This window comes from Poeciliopsis prolifica, unplaced genomic scaffold (genome assembly GCF_027474105.1).
Source record: "Poeciliopsis prolifica strain line A6 unplaced genomic scaffold, Auburn_PproV2 SCAFFOLD021, whole genome shotgun sequence".
NCBI lineage: Eukaryota > Metazoa > Chordata > Actinopteri > Cyprinodontiformes > Poeciliidae > Poeciliopsis > Poeciliopsis prolifica.
In genome coordinates this window covers 1,893,794-1,912,892 of record NW_026562396.1, presented here as the reverse complement: position 1 = coordinate 1,912,892, position 19,099 = coordinate 1,893,794, and the positions used below count along the sequence as shown (strand labels likewise).

The following is a 19,099-nucleotide window of genomic DNA, read 5'->3' as shown; positions in this document are numbered from 1 at the left end:
AATCCACTTGGACATAATTTTTACTTTCAATAGGTATGTTGGCATACTCAGGTTGGCCGTTTGTATCGGCCCATATAAATGACTTTTAACTGAGGCAGGCGCCATTAGCCCAGACAAGCACCTTCCTAATTCGTCTGAAAAAGGCTTACCTTGTGTTACTTAGAGTGCCACTGCCAATCATTATGCAGCAATTTAATTCAAAGTAAGGCATTAGTAAGTCAGCTTGTTACATTTTGTTAGTTTCAAAGAAGAATTTGTCTTTTTCCTGTCCCCTTTACCGTACTTACAGCCTGCATTTCAAGTTAATAGAGAGCAGACATAAAAGGTTAATAGCATTAACGACTACAGTTTCAGTTATTTTACTAAGCCAAGAGGTATAAAATCGGGCGTTTGCTCAACTCCTCTTTTGTAACTGAAAACTGATGGTGCACAGTTCAGCAAAGATATTCACAAATAAAACTAGATGAACAAAGTTATGCCTGTGATTGATACATTAGTATCTACAGTGCATTATTTATTTCCCTCTTGCCAGGAGTTCAAAATACTACTGTTGCACAAATGCAATTAGTTCTTTGTTTTTAGGCCAAACATTATTATGTGGTGGGCAAATAAATAAGCATTAGATTGCAGCCCACAGGCTTGATGTAATCAGTGTTGATTCTGCCAAAGGAACTGTATTTTGTATGATTATTTTTAAAATAGTATAGAAGAATATAATTAAATTATGCAGCTACGGAGAATTACACTCGTAGATTCATAACATAATCAAGGGAGTGTTTTACTGTGGCAAATCAGTATAATGTAGAACTAACTACAGGAGTTTGATTTGATTAGGATTAATTACATTGGAAGAGTTAAACTAAGTGGGGCACTCATTGGCAACAAATATGGGAATATGCTACATAACTATATGAAAAGAAAAACACATTGAATCTGGGCCAACTCCTGCACTGATTTTAGCAAATTTCCAGCATCCCAGTATGCATGTTTATCATTGTTTATGGCAAAAAATAAAATTTGTTTCACAGAGCCAAGTCTCTTAAGCTGTTGTATGTTCTACCCTATATGTTATTGTATGACGTCTTTCTCTTTCAGTGGTTGTAAATGTAAATAGCTATAGACAAACAGCAGACATAGCACTTGCAGCAGCGATGCCCCATAGCACTTGCAGCAGCGATGCCCCTGTTGTGCCTGCTAATTCTGCATTTATTTCAGTGCATTATGGCAAACAAATAGCAACAAATACTGTTGAATTACATATTCAAAATGATTTTCAAGCTTTAATCACATTTTCTAATTCTTCATTAGCTAATTTTTAACACAATCAATCACTTTAATGACTAAAACTAACCGAATACAGTAATACTGAAGCAAAAAAGAAACAGGTACAATGTAATATTTTTCCCTTCAACTGTTTGGTTTTCTAAGCTAAACAACTAATAATCATGTTGATCTCTCTCAATAACCATGGCAATAAAAAGCCTATTAAACTCAAGAGAAGATACCTTAATATCTACATAGTTTGAAATCTATTAGCTAAATTGTTAAGTATAACAATGTGATAAGGTGGACAAGTTTGTCTTCCTATTCCTTGTGTTCCTCATGAATAACAAAAAAACCCATTAACATAAACCTGCATAAAAGACAGCAGCATAAGTGATTTTGGTAGTTTTAATCAACTCTGAAATTGAAGTATATTTCCAAGATAATAATGTTTGTTACTAACAACCAAACAGTAGAATCTATCTCCACATCCAGAGACCTTAAAAATTCTTTAGTTATCCACATCTCGACTAGATTGTCACATCACCTTCTGCTCTCACCTGCATCCGTCGGCCAAATCACCTCTCTCGGTATAAATTGACTTCACTGTTTTCTTCGTTCTCTGTCAGATTCAGCTGATATCCTGTTATAGCAGCCTGTTCTCTGTCAGTTTTGTGCACAGCTCACTTTTCTCCCTTCCATTGGATTTATCCTTTAAGATTTCAGTAGCAGTAGAACTGATGTAGCATTGGTCAACAAAATACACCCCCCCCCCACACACACACACACGAAAAAACAACTAAATTCTCCTGTTTGCCGTAATTAATATTGACATTTAACCACAACCAAAGTCCCTTGGTAAATGATAACAGGGGGTCATAAGAAAATTAAAAGCTTAGTACTCTAGGAAATCTCCAATATTTGATTTATGAGATGACAATGACAGACAGTGTACAAGCTCAATGCATAGATTGCTATAGTGCAAAGATGTGCCTCAGAGAAGAACTGACCTGTGATGCGTTTGCAGGTAAAAGGGACATCAATAATGCTTTTTGAGCCAAGCTGTAAGCAAATCCAATTTCGTCAATAAAAATGTCAACTGACACCAAATTCTAGATTTTAAAGTGATCCTTCTGAAAGCTTAAGTGCCAGAAGCATGCTCTAAAATATCCAAAATAAAGACATATTTTTCTGTAATTTATATTTCAATTCAAGTCAAATTCTAATTATATATAAAGGCAACACCAGTAACACCAGTTTTTTTTTTTTTCATTCAATTGCAACAACAGCGTTTCCATTACTGTCAGGCACATTCTCGCTTTGTTGCAGTTGATTTGCTTCTTCAACACCAAACATGGCACAAACTTTTTAACACATGTCATAAAGCTGTGAGACATCTCATTCAGTGCACAAGGACCCTTGTTGATCTGAGACTTCAGATTTGCCATCGAGGAGAACAAACGGTAAGTCATCTGATGACTTTTCAAATGACAGGCCCTGTCACAAAACAGCCAACAGCTTGGAAGTGCACTTCACTTGACACTGTCTTCGGGGATGTGTCTTAAAAAACGTCGCCCCATTTAAAAAAAAAAAAAGGAAAAAAGCCTCTGTTTGGGTGGGAGGATGAGATTGGGGTACATAACAAATAAAGCACTGGTCTACAAAGGATCCAGAGGGAGCACTCTATGTGCATCCCTGGTATCCATTTAACGGGAGAGCTTACAGCAGCCAGCTACTTACAGCTAAAGTGAAGTGCTATATTACTCACCAAGCTCAGCTGGAAATGCTATAGAAAATGTGTTTGCCTAGGATCTGCTCTCCTTTATCAATCCCAAGCAGCAGGGACCAAAGCTTTAAACACCATGCCAGGGTTCCAGCAATAGCAAACAACATTTCAGACAGAAAAAAAGGAAATGTTTGCACAAATAAGATTTCAGTTTTGTCTCTGCAAATCCTCTCAAGCTAAATTGAACAGAGCACATCCTCCCGATTCCCTCCTTGACTACAGGACATGGACAGAAATATGCACACTTTGAAATAAAAGCTTACATCAAAAAAGAAACAGACAACTGGAAAAGGAAGAAACAGGCAGAAGTGCAATTAATTTGAATCTTACCAATGAACAGGTTCCATTCAGCATCCAGATCCGCCTGGTTTGCGAGACAGCCCTTCATAACATTGTAACAGTAGCTGCGACAGGGCTTCAGCCCAGGCATGCCACGGCAGTACGGACAGTAGAGCATCTGGGTCAAGGCTCTGACGCAAGCTGGAACTATGTTCACCTGTAAAGCAAACACAAGCGCTTTGTTTGGACTCATTCAGTCATTTTAGGACCTTTCTCGTTAAAAAAATTAAATTCAGACATTTAAACCCCAAAATTGAAAAGTCAAAGCTTTTGACAAATATCCTTAGACTTTTGAATTTTTAGATCCTCCACAGCTTGAAAAGTGACAACCTACAAGATAAACTCTGTGACAATACCGGGTTTATGACTCTGTCCGTCTCAATTCCTAGTGAAAGCTGTGCCTTTTGTTGTCGGTCCGTGTCACTGCAGCAACTTTAGTGAAAGTGACAGGATTCTCACATCTGCTTCCTGTTAGAGGAGAAGATGCACAACACAGAGTGCATCTGATAATTGGCCTGTCATCTTCTGTATTCATGCTTGACTTTAGATTTTGTCCAACACACTCTTGAGACTGCTGGGGTACGTGTTTCTGTGCAGGCTCAAATGGGCTCGGTCAAAGAGGAACCACCCAGCTATCCTCTATATGTGTGATGCTGTTGAAAAGTATTTTCCTCCGTACATATTTTTGTCTAATTCAAATGTTTTAGATCATCAAACAGGTCTTTGTGTTGAGAAAAGATGCATTTATTTATTGTCTATTCCAGGTTAGATTTACAGGGGTGTAGTGGGAAGGTGTTTACCTTTAACAGTCATTGACGGTTTATAGTCGCCAGTTCATCACAGAACAACATACAGATAGACTGGAAAGTAACAACTTATTAGTTAAGTTTTGTGTGAGGAAGCTGGAGAAACCAAAAGAAACCAGTTCAACTCTTTCCTTTTGTTGAAGCATGGACACTGAACTTTGCTCAGGCCTGCAGTGCTTTTAAAGCTGTGGGGTTTGTTGCAACCTCATGGGTCACTTGTGGATAAACTGTTGTGAGTAATTTTGGTACTTTTGCCATAAAATGTATTTTAACCTAGGCATAGTGTATTTCTTTTTAGACCTGCCAAACAGACTTGATTTAAGTGAGCTTAAGTTTGGCGCTAATATGGCCTAGAGGTGACTAATGATGTTGACCTCTAAATGTTTGGTTAAACATAGTTAATTCATGATTTAACAACAGAAGTAATTAATGTTTTACATTGGGCTTTTATTTCAATATATAGCTCTTGTGCAAACTGCACATGCATCATGTAAACATGAGTTGTTTTCTTTTTGTTTGCGTTTTTTGTTGATGTTATCAGACTGATAGGGTTTTTGTTAGTTTGTGGGAAAATAATAAAACATAACAGACACAAACACAAACAACACAAAGTCTTAGTCATAAAAATACACCACAAATTAAATAAGAAAAACAGAAAGGTAAAAGTGAACTGAATAACAAAACCCACATTGGTGCTCTCCTGTAACATCTGAGTCTCTGCAGTCACACTACAGCCAACCTCATTCTTCTCTTCTCTCTGTTTTTAACATTTCATTTTGTCTTTAATTTTATTGATGCAATGACCAGATCGCCTGTGTGCACATATGCTTGCATGATAGGGGGGGAAAGGTGTGGAATGAGACAAGATAAGGCCAATGCAGAGAGAACGATAAAGGAAAGTCAAAAGCGCGCTGTTAATGTATTGGCTTCTTGGATCTAAGGAACAGGGATCAAATGAAGCATCTTTAGTATTTGCAATCTGTCATTGACATCACGCAGTGTCTTGTGTGAAGGCCATTAAACTCAGCTGCTGGTTGTCAATTCCATCGCTGCATGTCGTCTACTGTTTGTGTGTTTCTAAATTGTTAATATCTCTGGGAGCGCAGTTAACATATGGGTTATTTTCACAAACAGGTTTTCTTGGATTGAACTGACAAAGCCAATGTATTCATGAAACAAGTTCCAGATATTGTTACACAAACCAAATATATATATTTTTTTATGGTTGCATTACAAAGGGTTTGAATTAACACATAAAAAAAACAATAAATGCAAGCAACAAATATATCTGGAAGGTGCCAGTTCCTACACTATCATTTTATACTGGAATATAATTAGTAAAAATTTTTGAATAAATAACCACAATTTCGGTCTATATTTCCAATGGGGGTCTATAATTCCTATTTTACAAAAATAGCTGCAACATTTGATGTAAAAATCTTTGCTAAGTAGTTTAAAAGTTAAGACTCAATAAAATTGTTTATTCACAGTGTCAGTATATTATCCCCCCTGTTGTTATCAGGGATGGATTATTGTGTTTGTGTTAGCATTTGCTATGGGTTCTCAAATGGAAAGCATTTTGAAATGGAGCTTTCTGGATTACGTGCTTTGCAGCACCTAGTCTCAAACTTCCGATTTCTACCTCCAGTCTGCATTTAACCACTTCTGTCCACACTGTTTGATAGGGTAGTCAGCATTACAGTATTCCGTAAAATTCACTTATTGGAGCTTTACATCATGTTATGATGTTATTCTCTCATCAAAAACATACATGCAAGGAGCTTTGCCTTGGTTCTTCTATGCATATTTTAGAAATTTTTAATGTCCAGTGGCAACCATTAAGCTCTGCAAAAAGCTTGAGAGGACGAAGCACCGCCTTCAAGGCACAGCTCCTCCTCAGAGCTGGAGTTTTCAGGCTTTTGCGTCACAGAGCAGGTCTCCCTTACGACTCCTTTGCTCAGCTCTCAGACTCGCCAGCAGCAATCAGCAAACACCTGGTGGAACTGTGCATCTGCTGAGCTCATCTGACCTACTTCTCAGTGCATTGCAAGGAGTTCTTAAAGCAACAGAGGCTCAATTTCAAGGCGTTACATCAGTTAGAAAAAAATATTTTAAGTCATATTTGATATATATAGCATTTTATAACAACTGAATGTAACTTTAGGTACTTCTCCACTAGCAATTCACACTCTAAGTGGTTAATGTGCGGTTTAGTTCTAAACCTGCGGCATCTCCCTTATGGATTTGTTTCTCACTATTGTGCTTGATCTCGCAGCATTGTGGTCAACTCTGCTGATGTCTGTAGCGACATCCAGCAACCTCGAAGTTGTGGTTCTAATTGACTCACATAAACCCAAATATTTATTTTGTCTTATATGAATTTATTGCTGGCCCCAACAGAAATATAAAGTCTCAAATCAGCTGAATATTTTTGCTATATGTATAAATACAGCTAGATTTTGCATTGGAGTGCAACTTTTTGGGATTTATATAAAATAGTCAAATAAATTAATAGCCAAACCTGAACTTTATTCAAAAGCAAAAATCCAAACAAGAAATTCAATTCACATCACACCAAGCTAATATTAGGTAGTATGATATATCACACCGGTTGGTGGAAAATTGCAGCTCTGACAAGACTGCTGTCCACAGCGGCATTGTTTCTCGCTTCTGTATTGCTGCCTGTTTCTCAGAGACGAGCTGCTTACAGGTCTGCTACACCACAGACCAAAACTTAACACATCTTTTCCTTCCACTGATCATAATTATGCTCCTCTGCACTGAGCATCTCCCTGAAAGCAGACTGCATGTCTGTGATTCACAGCTAAACAAGAATGTTGTGTGGAGTTTTCAGTAATCATAAGCCAATCAATGAATGTGGTCAGCGGTCAATTCAATTCCTTCCACACAGTACTCAACTTGGTGAAACTAGTGCTATCCCTAAAGTAGGTACGAAAATCTGAGAACAGCCATGAAGAGCTACAATGGATCTGCTAATAAAAATTTAATCCGGCCGAGGTGGACCGAGACCGTACCAGTTAGAGGCGTTCCAGTGGAAAACGCCTATTACTCTATGAAATGTTAGAAAACACAATACTGAGTGAAAGCTACCAGAGTTCAACAGAATTCATCTGCAGCAGCGAATTGAAGATGAGCAGAAGTGTTGTGTGCTTATTAAAGATCTAAAGCAGCAAATTCAGCAGGTTTAAAATCTTGTTTCACTCAGGAAAATATACCTTTTTTAAGGAATATTTTTAAGGAATATTTCCTACATTGAAAAATTATGAAGCAGCACCAATAAACAGCAAAATGTCATTAAATTCTGCACAGGGTTGAAAATGTTGGGCACAGACAGCAATATTTAAGGCTCCAGTAATAGGAAGGTAACAATTTTATTATGATGTGCAATGTGGATTTTGCCTTGAGAGAGGAAACTTGCAGTAAAAAAAGAGCTAAGGATCAAACCTAGTGGAAAAGTACCTAAAGTTGTCACAGTTTGATGAATGATACTGATCTCAAAACCATTTGAAAATGAAGAAAAATAAATGTTTAATGACAAGTCAGCATCAATAGGTCGTTATTACTGTGGTGACAACTAATGTTGATTAACTTTTAAAATTCTGTGTTAATTAATTACTTTTTAAGCATAATTGATATAATGATAAAAACCAATACTATTAATTGCAGTTCGTTTAGGGCTTCAGACCATTAAGTTCAGATGAAAAATGATTGTTGCTATTGCTTAACATATTGAAAATGGTGTTTTAAAATCCTGTTCAAAAACGATCTCCAAAAAAATTTACATCCATGAGACAAAAGTACAGCTAGAATATGTAAACATATTTATTTTGTGATATTAACTTTTAGTAAATAATGTAGCAAACATCTACCAAACAGTTTAGAAGAATAAAAATTGGAGGTGAAGTTTCAGACATTCATGAAAAAATGGGTGTTGAGCACATAAGCAAACAATTCAAAAACAACTTTAGGTTTTAACTCAGAAAAATGTCCTATTTGCAGCATGTAGACTGATAAAGAAAATGAACAGAGCAAATAGGAAAAAGCAGGCTGCAAAGAAAGCCAAAGACAATGCCAACAATGTAGAAAAAAACAAACACCAAGAAAACAGAGAGACAGACTCAGATTAAACAGACGGAGAGAAAAAAAATGGACAAGACACTCACAGACAAGCAGAAGGAACATGCAGGTGCTGTCGCCGCATTTGGAGAGACCAACAGAAGCAAATGCATGCCAATCACCATGTTTGCTTTGAAGAAAACAAGCGCTTCTTTCGAAAAGAGTTTAAACGTTCAAATACACACAACAAGAAATGCTTTGTCTTATTTTGATAAGGATTTTAAGAGATAATTGAGATAGGGAATGCTAATTTACTTACAGAAGTTTGAGTGAGAGATCATCCACTTATATTTGTATCTCAGAGTTTTTCGTTTGAGGTAATTTTCAGAAATATGAGATGAAAAGTATAATTAATACTGAACATAAAAGAAGGACTAGTTATCCCTGGGCTTTGCCAGTTAAAACATATCATTAAGGTGAAGTTTTCTAACATGTTTATCTTCAAGTTATTTTTTTCATCATTTCACTTACTGTGCCCAGCAGTCACTGGCTGCTATCAATGAAGAGTAATCTGATAATCTTGTTACCATTTATTTACAGTTAAGCAGAGAGAATATTGCCCAGCAGGCCAATAGATGGCCTTACAAGTGAGATGCCACAGATCCACAGATTTAGACTGCAATTTACTAATCTAATGCTTAGTGACGTGATAACTGTGAAGTTTGTTTGTAAAGTTTGCTCTGATCAACAGAATCAGTCACTCTCACTTTTGTAGAGAGCTTAAATATATTTGAAGCAAAACAAAGAGAAACATATTTTTATTTAAAGTAACTACAGATCAGCTAGGAACACTGTGTACTTTCCTTGAAAGCAAGAAATTAGGACAAATTTGTTTAATTTAAGAATTGCAGTTGTGTGATTCTTGTGTATACGCTGCTCACACCCTCCCCTCTCTAGTACGCTACAGCTTCTTCCCGACAGCAGAGTCTGTCTTTGATACTCAGACTATGACCACTGATGATGACAGATAAAAAGTTTTCCTGTAGCAGCAGCATTGGAACACTGAGCAGCTCTACGTGAGAATGATTGACACCACTAAACTAATCCTGCTGGCTCTGATTGCTTGTTTCTGACCAGGAGTGATACATTTCTGAAGATAGTAAAGTAGCATGGAAGGAGGTGAAGATGCCTGGTTTTTTCACTGATTATCTAATGTCACACCTTACTGTCATATCAGTGAAATTTTTAACAGATATGATCACATTCATTAGAGGCTGCAGTAAGGAGCCATTTTACCCACAGAATTGCACCACAGATCAGATCAAAGACAACTAAAAATTTTGTGAAAAGAAAATGCTCTGTGTTTTGATGAAAGCCAACTCTAGAAGACACTGTTGGATGGTCTCACCTTGTCTCTGACAAGGTGTTGTCATGCACATATGGTGTGAGCTCCCTTTAGGAGCAACAGACTGGGAAGAGCTCAGAGATTGGAAATTGCTTTTGTGCCACCAAGTAATGAAGTTGTGAGAAATGACAATGACTTTGTAAGCTACCAAGGCCAATCAGGGGGGACAGTGGTGGGACAGAGAGTCTGTTGTTAAAGAATCGTAACAATAGCTCTGTCATAATTATTGTGACAGGTTGCATTGCATGGCACTGATTGGACAAGTGTGTTAGACTCTATTGCTACCCCAACGTTTGCACACCATTCCACAGCCATTAGTGTCAATGGGAATATGAGAAATCTGTCACAGTGCAATAAAACTACCATCTGCCTCCAAAAGAAACATGTGTCTGGTTTACAAACTGCTGAATAAAACTTCAATAACTTCTTGCAATAGTTGACATACTATTATTGCTGGTACAAGTAAAAAAAAAAAAAAAAAAAAAAAGTAAATATGGTTAAGACACATATGCTGTGTGATATATATATATTTCTATATATATATATAAAACAGTGAATGTCAGCACAGTGTTTTTACTTGCTTCTTTTTAATATAGATATTTAGAAGACATTAAACATAGTATTCAATCTGAAATTAAATTCCACACTCATTTACAAAATAAAGCATATATAGTAAGGAAGACAATAATTTAGGAAGGAATAGAGAAATGTTGTTTTACCAAATTGAGATCTCTGAAAATGTACTGCTTTCTGTGATCACAAAGGCGACCTGACCCTAACTGAGTAATGATAGGTGTCTAAACATAGCCATGACTTTATCAGAAGGGTGCCAGAGCAGAAAATACTCCTGTGGATTTCTGTGTAAGGTGCTAACAGATGCCAGACATTGTTTACTCTGCTGAAATGAAAGCCAATGTGTGATAGGTGCTATCACTTTGTTTATCTGTTGGCAAGTGTGAATTTAATAAGACCTGGCAAAATGCTGGAGAATAAGCAAATAGATATACTGAAATCTGGTGAGGATTTAAATCCCTTTCCTAAAAAATAAAAAATAAAACATTGAACATGTATTCTGCTGACATCATACTTCAAACTGTGTTTTGAGACATTATAATGTCATAAGCATATACAAAACGAAAAATAGGCTATGTAACAATAACAAATTCTCGATGTTTTAGATTTTTGGAAAACAACTGCTTACATTAGTCAAAATCGGTTAAAATCAGCTTCATCTGTGAGTGTGCAGCACTGCACAGGAGCAGAGTCAAAATCTAACACCAGCTCTTAAATTGTGCATGACTTTTCGCACATTTCAGTCATTATAGACTTTCAGTTCGGCAGAGTGGTCTAAGTCTACAAGCTTACTAGATTACATACTGACTGAAAAATGATAATGTTTAGTTTTTAAAGTAGGACATTTTTTGAGAATTTTGTTATTGATTTCTCAAGTGAAAAGCTGTTGTACTTTTGAACAGTATGTGAGATTAATTGCTGACCATTTTACAGAACATTTAATAACCCTACTGAAGATCATGACCAGCATGTAAAGAGATTTAAACCATCTGCACTGGCGCCCCTCTTGTGTGTAAATGTGCATATGAGCCGATGTCATTTGGTACAGACAGATTGATCAGGCACTACTAAGTTGATTTTATCACCTAAGGCATGTCTTAATGGAGGTCTTACTAATGCAAAAAAACACATTTAAAGCAGGAAAACCTGGCACTCCAATTTGTTCTCCAAGGTGGGAACATTTGAATAGTGAGATCTTACAGAAGGAAAGAGAAGTGTTATAAGAGACTGACCACTTCACAGAGCTGCACTGAGTATCTAAAGCAGAAACGGGTATGGCTTGAAGGAACTGAAAAAATATTACATAAAGTGTCTGACATTGCTTACATCTGTAAACTTGGGTTTAATTTGATGCTCTGTGGCTTGATAAACTAATATGGGTCTGAAGACTCTCATACAGAGACTTAATGCAGCACATTACAAAAACGAATGTTAAATGGTTTTTGCAAGTACGAAATAGCAAAATGTTGCACATTTGCAGAGATTATTTGTGTGAAAAACTGATCTTCATGTGTCTGCCAGTAATCTGTGATTGTGGTCCTTTCACAATAACATTGGAAATATGTTTCTTCTTTTTACTGTCTATTTTAGTCATGTCACAAATTGTGTTGTGTAGGCCACTGAAACTGTTAGTTTTTAGTGACTGAATCTAGATGTCACCTTTAACCTCACCTGTCTGTTCATATGCTAGGACTAGTGAAACAACCCATGTTAGTCATAAATCAGATATGGAAGAAGTATTTTAATTTTTTTTACTTCCAGATCTACACCAGTTTTTAATACATGAGTATTTTTGTGAACACAGACACATTTACAAATGAATGTAGATTGCATCAATATTTTTTTTTACTTAAGAACTGAATGAGATGTCTTTCCATTTGTTACACATAAACTCTCAATTCATGTATTAAATAGTTTAAGAATATATCTACAGTAGATCAGTTTCATTAATATCATAACAGAAAATAAATATGACTGCTTTTATAAAATAATGCATAGCGGAGGTTTGTAGGGAGCAAACTCAGTATGAGTCACAGACAGGGCAAAGGATTCAATGCAATGTGTCAGCTGAAGTAACACACTGTGTATTTTGATGAGCCATGCCTCTTTCTATGCTTCTCTGCAAACTTTGCCGTGCCTCAGTTCAGCATCTTAACAGTAAAATGCAGCCAAGACAATTCCAGAGGGGCCACACTAAAATCAGCTCCTGTCAAATCAATGAATCTCTCAGAATGACAGATTAATCCACATGTGAGCAGCTGTTCCTCAATAAAACAACACAGTGGTACTTGGTAGGCCACTGTGACCCACACCAGTCAGCTCAAGTGTCTCTATTTGCACAGGTCTAGGGACTGCCCGCTGATCCACCCTGACATGCATCTTGTTATGTAGCGGGTCTGGAGCATGGCTTGGGACTGTTTCTTTAATTCACCAAGACAAGTGCAAACATGTTAAAAGCCAAACACATGCTGTACTATGACTACGCACAGTGAGCCACAATTCCCCCAGTCTTCTCTGGTGGGTCACAGCGTCGTCATACACTGCATTGTTATCCTTCTGTTTCCTGGATTAAAGCATAGCACTCACCCTATGTCCATCTGACTCTAAAGGTCTGCAGCCCAGCCTGAATGTCAGTGGCAAACACATCTCTCGTGGCTGCCAGGAAAGCTCTGGACAAATGTCACAACACCAGCACTGACAGCTTCCTCTAAGTGGTTGTTAAATAAAGATGTGGTGCCATACACTTTAAATCAAGGTGCAAAAAAATGAATTCATGAGAGTGCAGTAGGCAGTTTCAGTCAGATGAACTGACATATTTTCACAAGTGGATAAGTCACATGGGCTAAAAAGTACTTTCATGTTATATTTTCCTCAATTTCTGACAATTTCTCATCTTTTTCTTTGGTTCAAAATGTCCTCCCACTCAGCATCAAGCCGACTGGATCTGTAACTTTCTGAATTTTCAGTTTGAAACAGAATCTACTATGCACTGTATAGAGGCACATACAGCACATTTTTCCTTTCATTATCATTTCAAATCATTTTCTTCAATTCTAGACCACATGCTGTCTTTCATTTTTCCCGAACATCCTGCAGTTCACCACAGATCAAAATCTTTTAATTAAAAAGGACATCTTTGGCGCAGCACATTTCCCGATGACGTGCCAACCTTTTTGAGCCAGTTGCCATCTGCCATCACAGCAACGTGGCTGAGGCCTTATCCCCTGCAAGCTGTGTGAGCTGTGAGCCATCGAGAGGGAAGTAGGCAGTCAAAAAGAGAGACATGGAAACAGAGGGGGGGTTTCGTCTGGTGGATCTGTACTAGTGGGCCCTTGGTGACAAACATCACCTATGCAAAAGATCATTTAATCTGCTCTGAACAATCTATGTAGGAATTACTTTATGTTGTTAATTTAATATGAACAGCTCAAATTTCTCAAATTTCTGTGGGCACCTTGTTAAGAAGCTTTAACCATTTTCCAACAATTTGATTTGTTTTCAGTCTGAAATTCCCAATTAGAGACCATAACTGTTTGTTTTTCCCTGCTAATGGTCAGCTCCTCTTAAGTGTTTTCAAAATGTGGTCAGAAGTTGGTAGAAAAGTTTTTTTTTTGTTCTTTTTCTCCTTATGCTGCATTTAACCCAAACCTAACTTGGAATAATTTCTAAAAGTCATAATAACTCCGATATCACATTCCCATAAATGAGTTTAAAAAATACTTCAACTGAATAGTATAACTGGTATTCATAAAACGCTTTTCAATTATTTTAAGAAGTCTTAATTTTATGACCTGTTCTTGTATGTTTTTTTTTTAATTTAATTTGTCTTTTTATATTGTTTAAGCTATCCATACCTTTGAAGTATTTTTATTTTGCACACCGTATGTCGGTGTGCAAAAAAAAAAAAATTTGATCTGATTTTATTAAGCTTTGAGTTTTTCATCAGCAGTAATTAGAATTATATAATTTCCCTTTGGGATTGAAAAAAACATATAAATATATATTGATCAGCTGTCTGTCTTGCTGTCTCTCTGTAAATCATACTACTTGCAGTGAGCGTTCCTGGTTCTCTGACTGTTAACTCCAAGCAATCCCAATAAAACATCAGTAAGTTGTCAAAGAGCCCTTTGGAAATCCCATTATTAGTGAAGGTTACTTCAAAGTGTTGAAGTGAAGTGACACTTGTTGTACTGGTCACTGAGGAAGAGCTGAAGAAGATATCTGTGAGTATCCTGCTCTGTCTGCCTCTGCAGTCAGTGAACAAAACACAATGATGTTTTCACTGCTGCTGTGAAGCAGCTGCTGAGGAGATCAATTTTGGTTTGCAGTTGTACTGGGGGTGTTTCAAAGCATCCCAGTTATTTTCTTTGATTCAAGAAATGTACTAGTCAAAGAGATACCTGTTGCAGCTTTTAAACAAATAAACAAACAAAAAAATTAATATTTTCAAAGACAAGCTTGGGTAAAAAGGCCATCCTAACCTAAACTGTGGGGCTTCTCACAGCTCCTGTAAAATGGCCCACTGCTGTGGGTGGGCAGATATCTACAGAAAAGGAAAACAAGTCAAATGCCTGCAGAGACAGTAATGTTCCAATAAACTTGTTCATGGATCGAGCACAAATCTTTGAAAACAGTGAACAGAACAAAAATGATTTTAAGCAGTGTCATTTATTTAACAATGCTCTATTTGGAGTTTATGAAATATTTAGACTGGATTGTCAGTTGAAACTTTGGATATTTCATGGAGAAAGAGAAATAGCGATTTCCCCCGAGGCAGAGAAAATGTTAATTGTTTCCTGAGCGTTGTGTAAAGGCAGCAGAAATGCAGTCTATTGTTAAATATCTAAAGTGATATTAAGTAAAGGCACCTACTTTGGGAAATCAGTCATGCAAAATGCCGATTATGTAAGCAAAAAAAAAAAAAAAACAGGAGAGAAGAAATGAATGCCAGACAATAGCATAACTCATCTGTTCATGTTTAAGTTACAGCAAATTTATTTCAGGCAAAATATAATAAAAACAAGAAAAAGTTCAACTTAGTCCGAAATATTTTTGTGGTGAACTATGAAAATGAATCAAATCTTTTCTATCAGGCTGAATTAAAGAAAAAAAAATCTTCATGGCTGAACTGGCACATGGCTGGTTATACAACACCAGAGACTTACTGTCAGATATCTAGCAGCGAGGTAATTTCATGACTGGACTTATTGCACAGATGGCATCTTATCATGGTGCCACACTGTAATGCACTGAGCTTCTGAGAGCAACCCATTTTTTCACCAGAGTTTGTAGAAACCATCTGCATGTCTAGGTGCAGAAGTGTAAACACCTGTGGGCTCAGAAATAAAGAAACAACTAAAAAAATATTTTGAAGGAAGACCCAATACTTTTGGAAATATTGTACATATATAATCTATAGGCAGCTGTGATTCATCATTTTCTTCAGCTTTTCTCTTAAACAAATCAAAGTTAAACAAGTTAACATATTTAATTTTAAAGTGGATTTCATTAAGTGGATTCCCTTAGTTTAAATTGAAGCACAAGCATATTGGCAGTCTATAGTGCATCTGTCAAACCAGAGCTGAGTGCTAAATACATGTTGCTATTCTAACCTAGATGTAATTTCATAAAAAGCAAAAGGGAAAGCTAAAGGGAACATCAAGGAAAGTTGTGGAAACTACAGTAACCCAATGATGATGTTTCTCACATGCCAACAAATGAATCTGTCAGTACAATATTCATAGGTAAATATGTAAAGATTTGAAATTGCCTTGAAGCTTAATTTGAAATCGTCTGACAGTTTGTGCTTGAAAATGAGTGTATAATAAGATCAACATGCACCATAAGCCGTCAGGGAAAACAAATCCCTCTGTGCAAAATATTCCTCTCGCCTCCATCATCATGACTAAACATGCACAAAAGACTAGGCCAACTTCCCATGTGCATGGAGAGGAACGATAAGTGCTCTAAATGCCTGAACTTTAAATCGTTGAAAAGGTCCAAATCCTTGCAATCTACTCTGAGCAGGTCCTAATGTGGCTGGACTGTGTTTTAAGTACATCCAGGATAAAACTCTTAATGGTCATCATAAACTGTAAGCCAGGGAGATTCTCCTCTTAATCCAGGATCAAGGTTCAGGAAACTGTTCAGTGCAAGATGAGTGAAATCCCATTTTATGGAGGGATGTCTCTCCTATTTTGGCTGTAGTGTACAGAGAGCTGTCTACTGGCAGTAATTATGTATGGCTCATCATTGTCAGAGCCTCGTTCTGTTCCAAAATAATGTGAAGAACTGAAATGACAGATGTTAAAAGCAGCCATTTCATGGGGGGAAAAAAATAAACATTTTGTCGTTTTAACTTGTTCAGTTTGAGTTGTAAGATAGTAAATGACTCAGACTGTTGGGATTAAATGTTAGTGGTGACTTGTCAGGGTCATACAAACTGGGTAGTGCATGGTATTCGACACACCACATTACATCTCTACATATGGCAGAAAAATGAAAATATCTTTTCTTAGACTGTTCTTCATTTTCCAGTCTCTTAGTCAAGAATATTTTTCTCTTTTACCTTTTGGGTAAAATCAAAAGGAAATTGAAATTCTTCACATTCACTCAGCATACCGTAGCCCCGTCTTGTTACATTTAGTATAACCTAATTTCAGGGAAAGAAATTATCTAACTGAATAAACTCTGGCAATCTTTAATGTGAAAAGCTCTCTGTATCCATTATGATTCGTGCACTAAAAAAGTAATTTAAGTAAAGGCAAATGACTCCACATAAAGGCGATAAGGCAAACCTCATGTTGCACTGTATCTCTCCGCTACTGTCTTGATAAGCTGCATGATTAGTCTTTTCCCATGGTAGTAGTGAAAACAATGATTTATCCACCTCCTTTTGTAAGTTCATATTTATCGTTTTATTTTTACAATAACACTGAGCTGTCTATTCTATCTTTTTACCCCTTAAACCTAGATAGTTTATATACCCAAAACTGACCAAATAAAGCTAATTTTTTTTTTTCGATCTTATTAACATTTCTCGTGAAGATTTGTAAAAAGCTTAAAATGAATTCATTTTAGTGTATTTCAAGACTGATTAAAACATACATATTAAAATAAAAACCAGCCTTTAATTTGAATGTATTCATGGCTCAGTCCACCAAGTTTATTTTTTTATAAATAGTGTTTTTATAAAAAGCACAATATTCACTCTAAATAGGTTCCCAGAGCATGACAACAAAATTGGCCCACACCATATCCTCCAACTCATTTAATGGACATTAGGTACTTGTAAACTTATTCATCCTATGTTTCCCAGCCAGGACTGTTTGTTGTCAGAAATATTATTTTTAGTCTCGTCTAACCGGCACATCGTTTCAGCTATGACCCAAAACACAATTAGACTCTACAACAATTAGTTTTTTTTTATGTTTTATCTTTTTACTGCTCTGGTGACAGGCTCCTACTTTTTTCATGATACATATGAAATGATACATTTTCACTGTCGGTGAAGGTAATAGCAGCTCAGTATGGGACAAAAGAGCATTGAAAATTATCAAAAATGAGAGCTTATTTATGGAAGAGGTTTAGGAAGAACCTAATGGCTTTTTAATTTTTACAATAATAAGCAACTAACAACTATAAATGGGGATGGGCATGCAAAACACAACAGAGCATTATAATATAGCAATAAAAGTTAAGGTTCCTACTTGTTTAAAAGTTGCTTAAATCACAGATTTTTTGGTATAAGAAATGCGGTATAATCCATGAATTCTCTGTAATGCCTGTGAACCTTTTTACTTTTTATTATGCTGATTGTAATATTAAGAATTTAGCTGAAGAGTTTTTCTCATGTGGCCTTTATTATACATCTATGGAATCTTGTGTACTCAGTTCTAGCACAAAGAATAGAGTCTCAACTTTAGAAAAGTTTTTATGCATATTAAAAATCTATCTATCTTCAAATCAAAAGCTTTTATGCCAAATTTAAACCAATTTATTTATCAAACTTTACATCTAATTTACCTCTTTGCAGTTTTACTCTGCTTTGTAGTTTTGTCTAGTATCTCTTCTCTTTATTTTATTCCCCCTTTTGCATTAAAATAAAGAGAAGATTTGGAGCCAAGAGGAAGTCAAAAATTAATTGTATCTTATTTCACTTTGTGGACGTTTTTTAGTGTGAGATTTAAGTATACAATAACAAAAGAGAGAGTTTATTTAAAAAGTGTTAAAAACCAGTTTAATCAGCAGCTGAAAGAAAGTATTATGATGTAACAAAAGTTTTTAATTGTGGTTTCTACTTTTCAATCCATGGACAGTGCTAAGCATGTTCAGACAAAATTGCAGGCATGACATCTTTTGGTGTCTTTTTATTCATACATCAAAATAATAAAATGAATATATTTAGGAAAGGGAAACTGACTTTAAATCTAAAACTTCTCAATTTAAAGTTTTACGTATTTACATTTCCTACAATTTAAGCATGTCCAATATGTACTTTTGCTAAGAATACAAAACTACATAATGGACGTTATGGTCACCTTCCAAACTTTATACCAGTGCAACTTTTGATTACAAAAAAAACATGGCTTAACTGAGGCACACAAGTGTGTCTGAAAGAGCGACAAGAAGTAAGCAGCAGACCTTTCAGTACAGTAATTTGCGAGGTGGAGACTCCATGGACTGGAGTTGCTTGAGCAACATCTTCAACTGAGTTGAGATTTAAAGAATTTGGAAGCCAGTTCAACACCGCAAACATGCTGATGTGGCATGTCATCTTAATAAAAGACACTGCAACCTTTTGAGAATACTGTTTCTGCCTAGACTGGTCAGCAGCTACAGAGCCTCATG

General features: G+C 36.3%; 1 protein-coding gene across 1 annotated transcript in view; it reads right to left on the bottom strand.

Moving 5' to 3' along the window:
* gpc6a (glypican 6a) overlaps window positions 1–19,099 on the bottom strand; it is a 139,702-nt gene that overhangs the window by 58,513 nt on the left and 62,090 nt on the right. Inside the window, exon 5 of the mRNA XM_055045110.1 lies at window positions 3,380–3,545. Within this exon, the coding sequence (XP_054901085.1) occupies window positions 3,380–3,545 (166 nt within the window). The remainder of the gene's footprint in view (window positions 1–3,379; window positions 3,546–19,099) is intronic.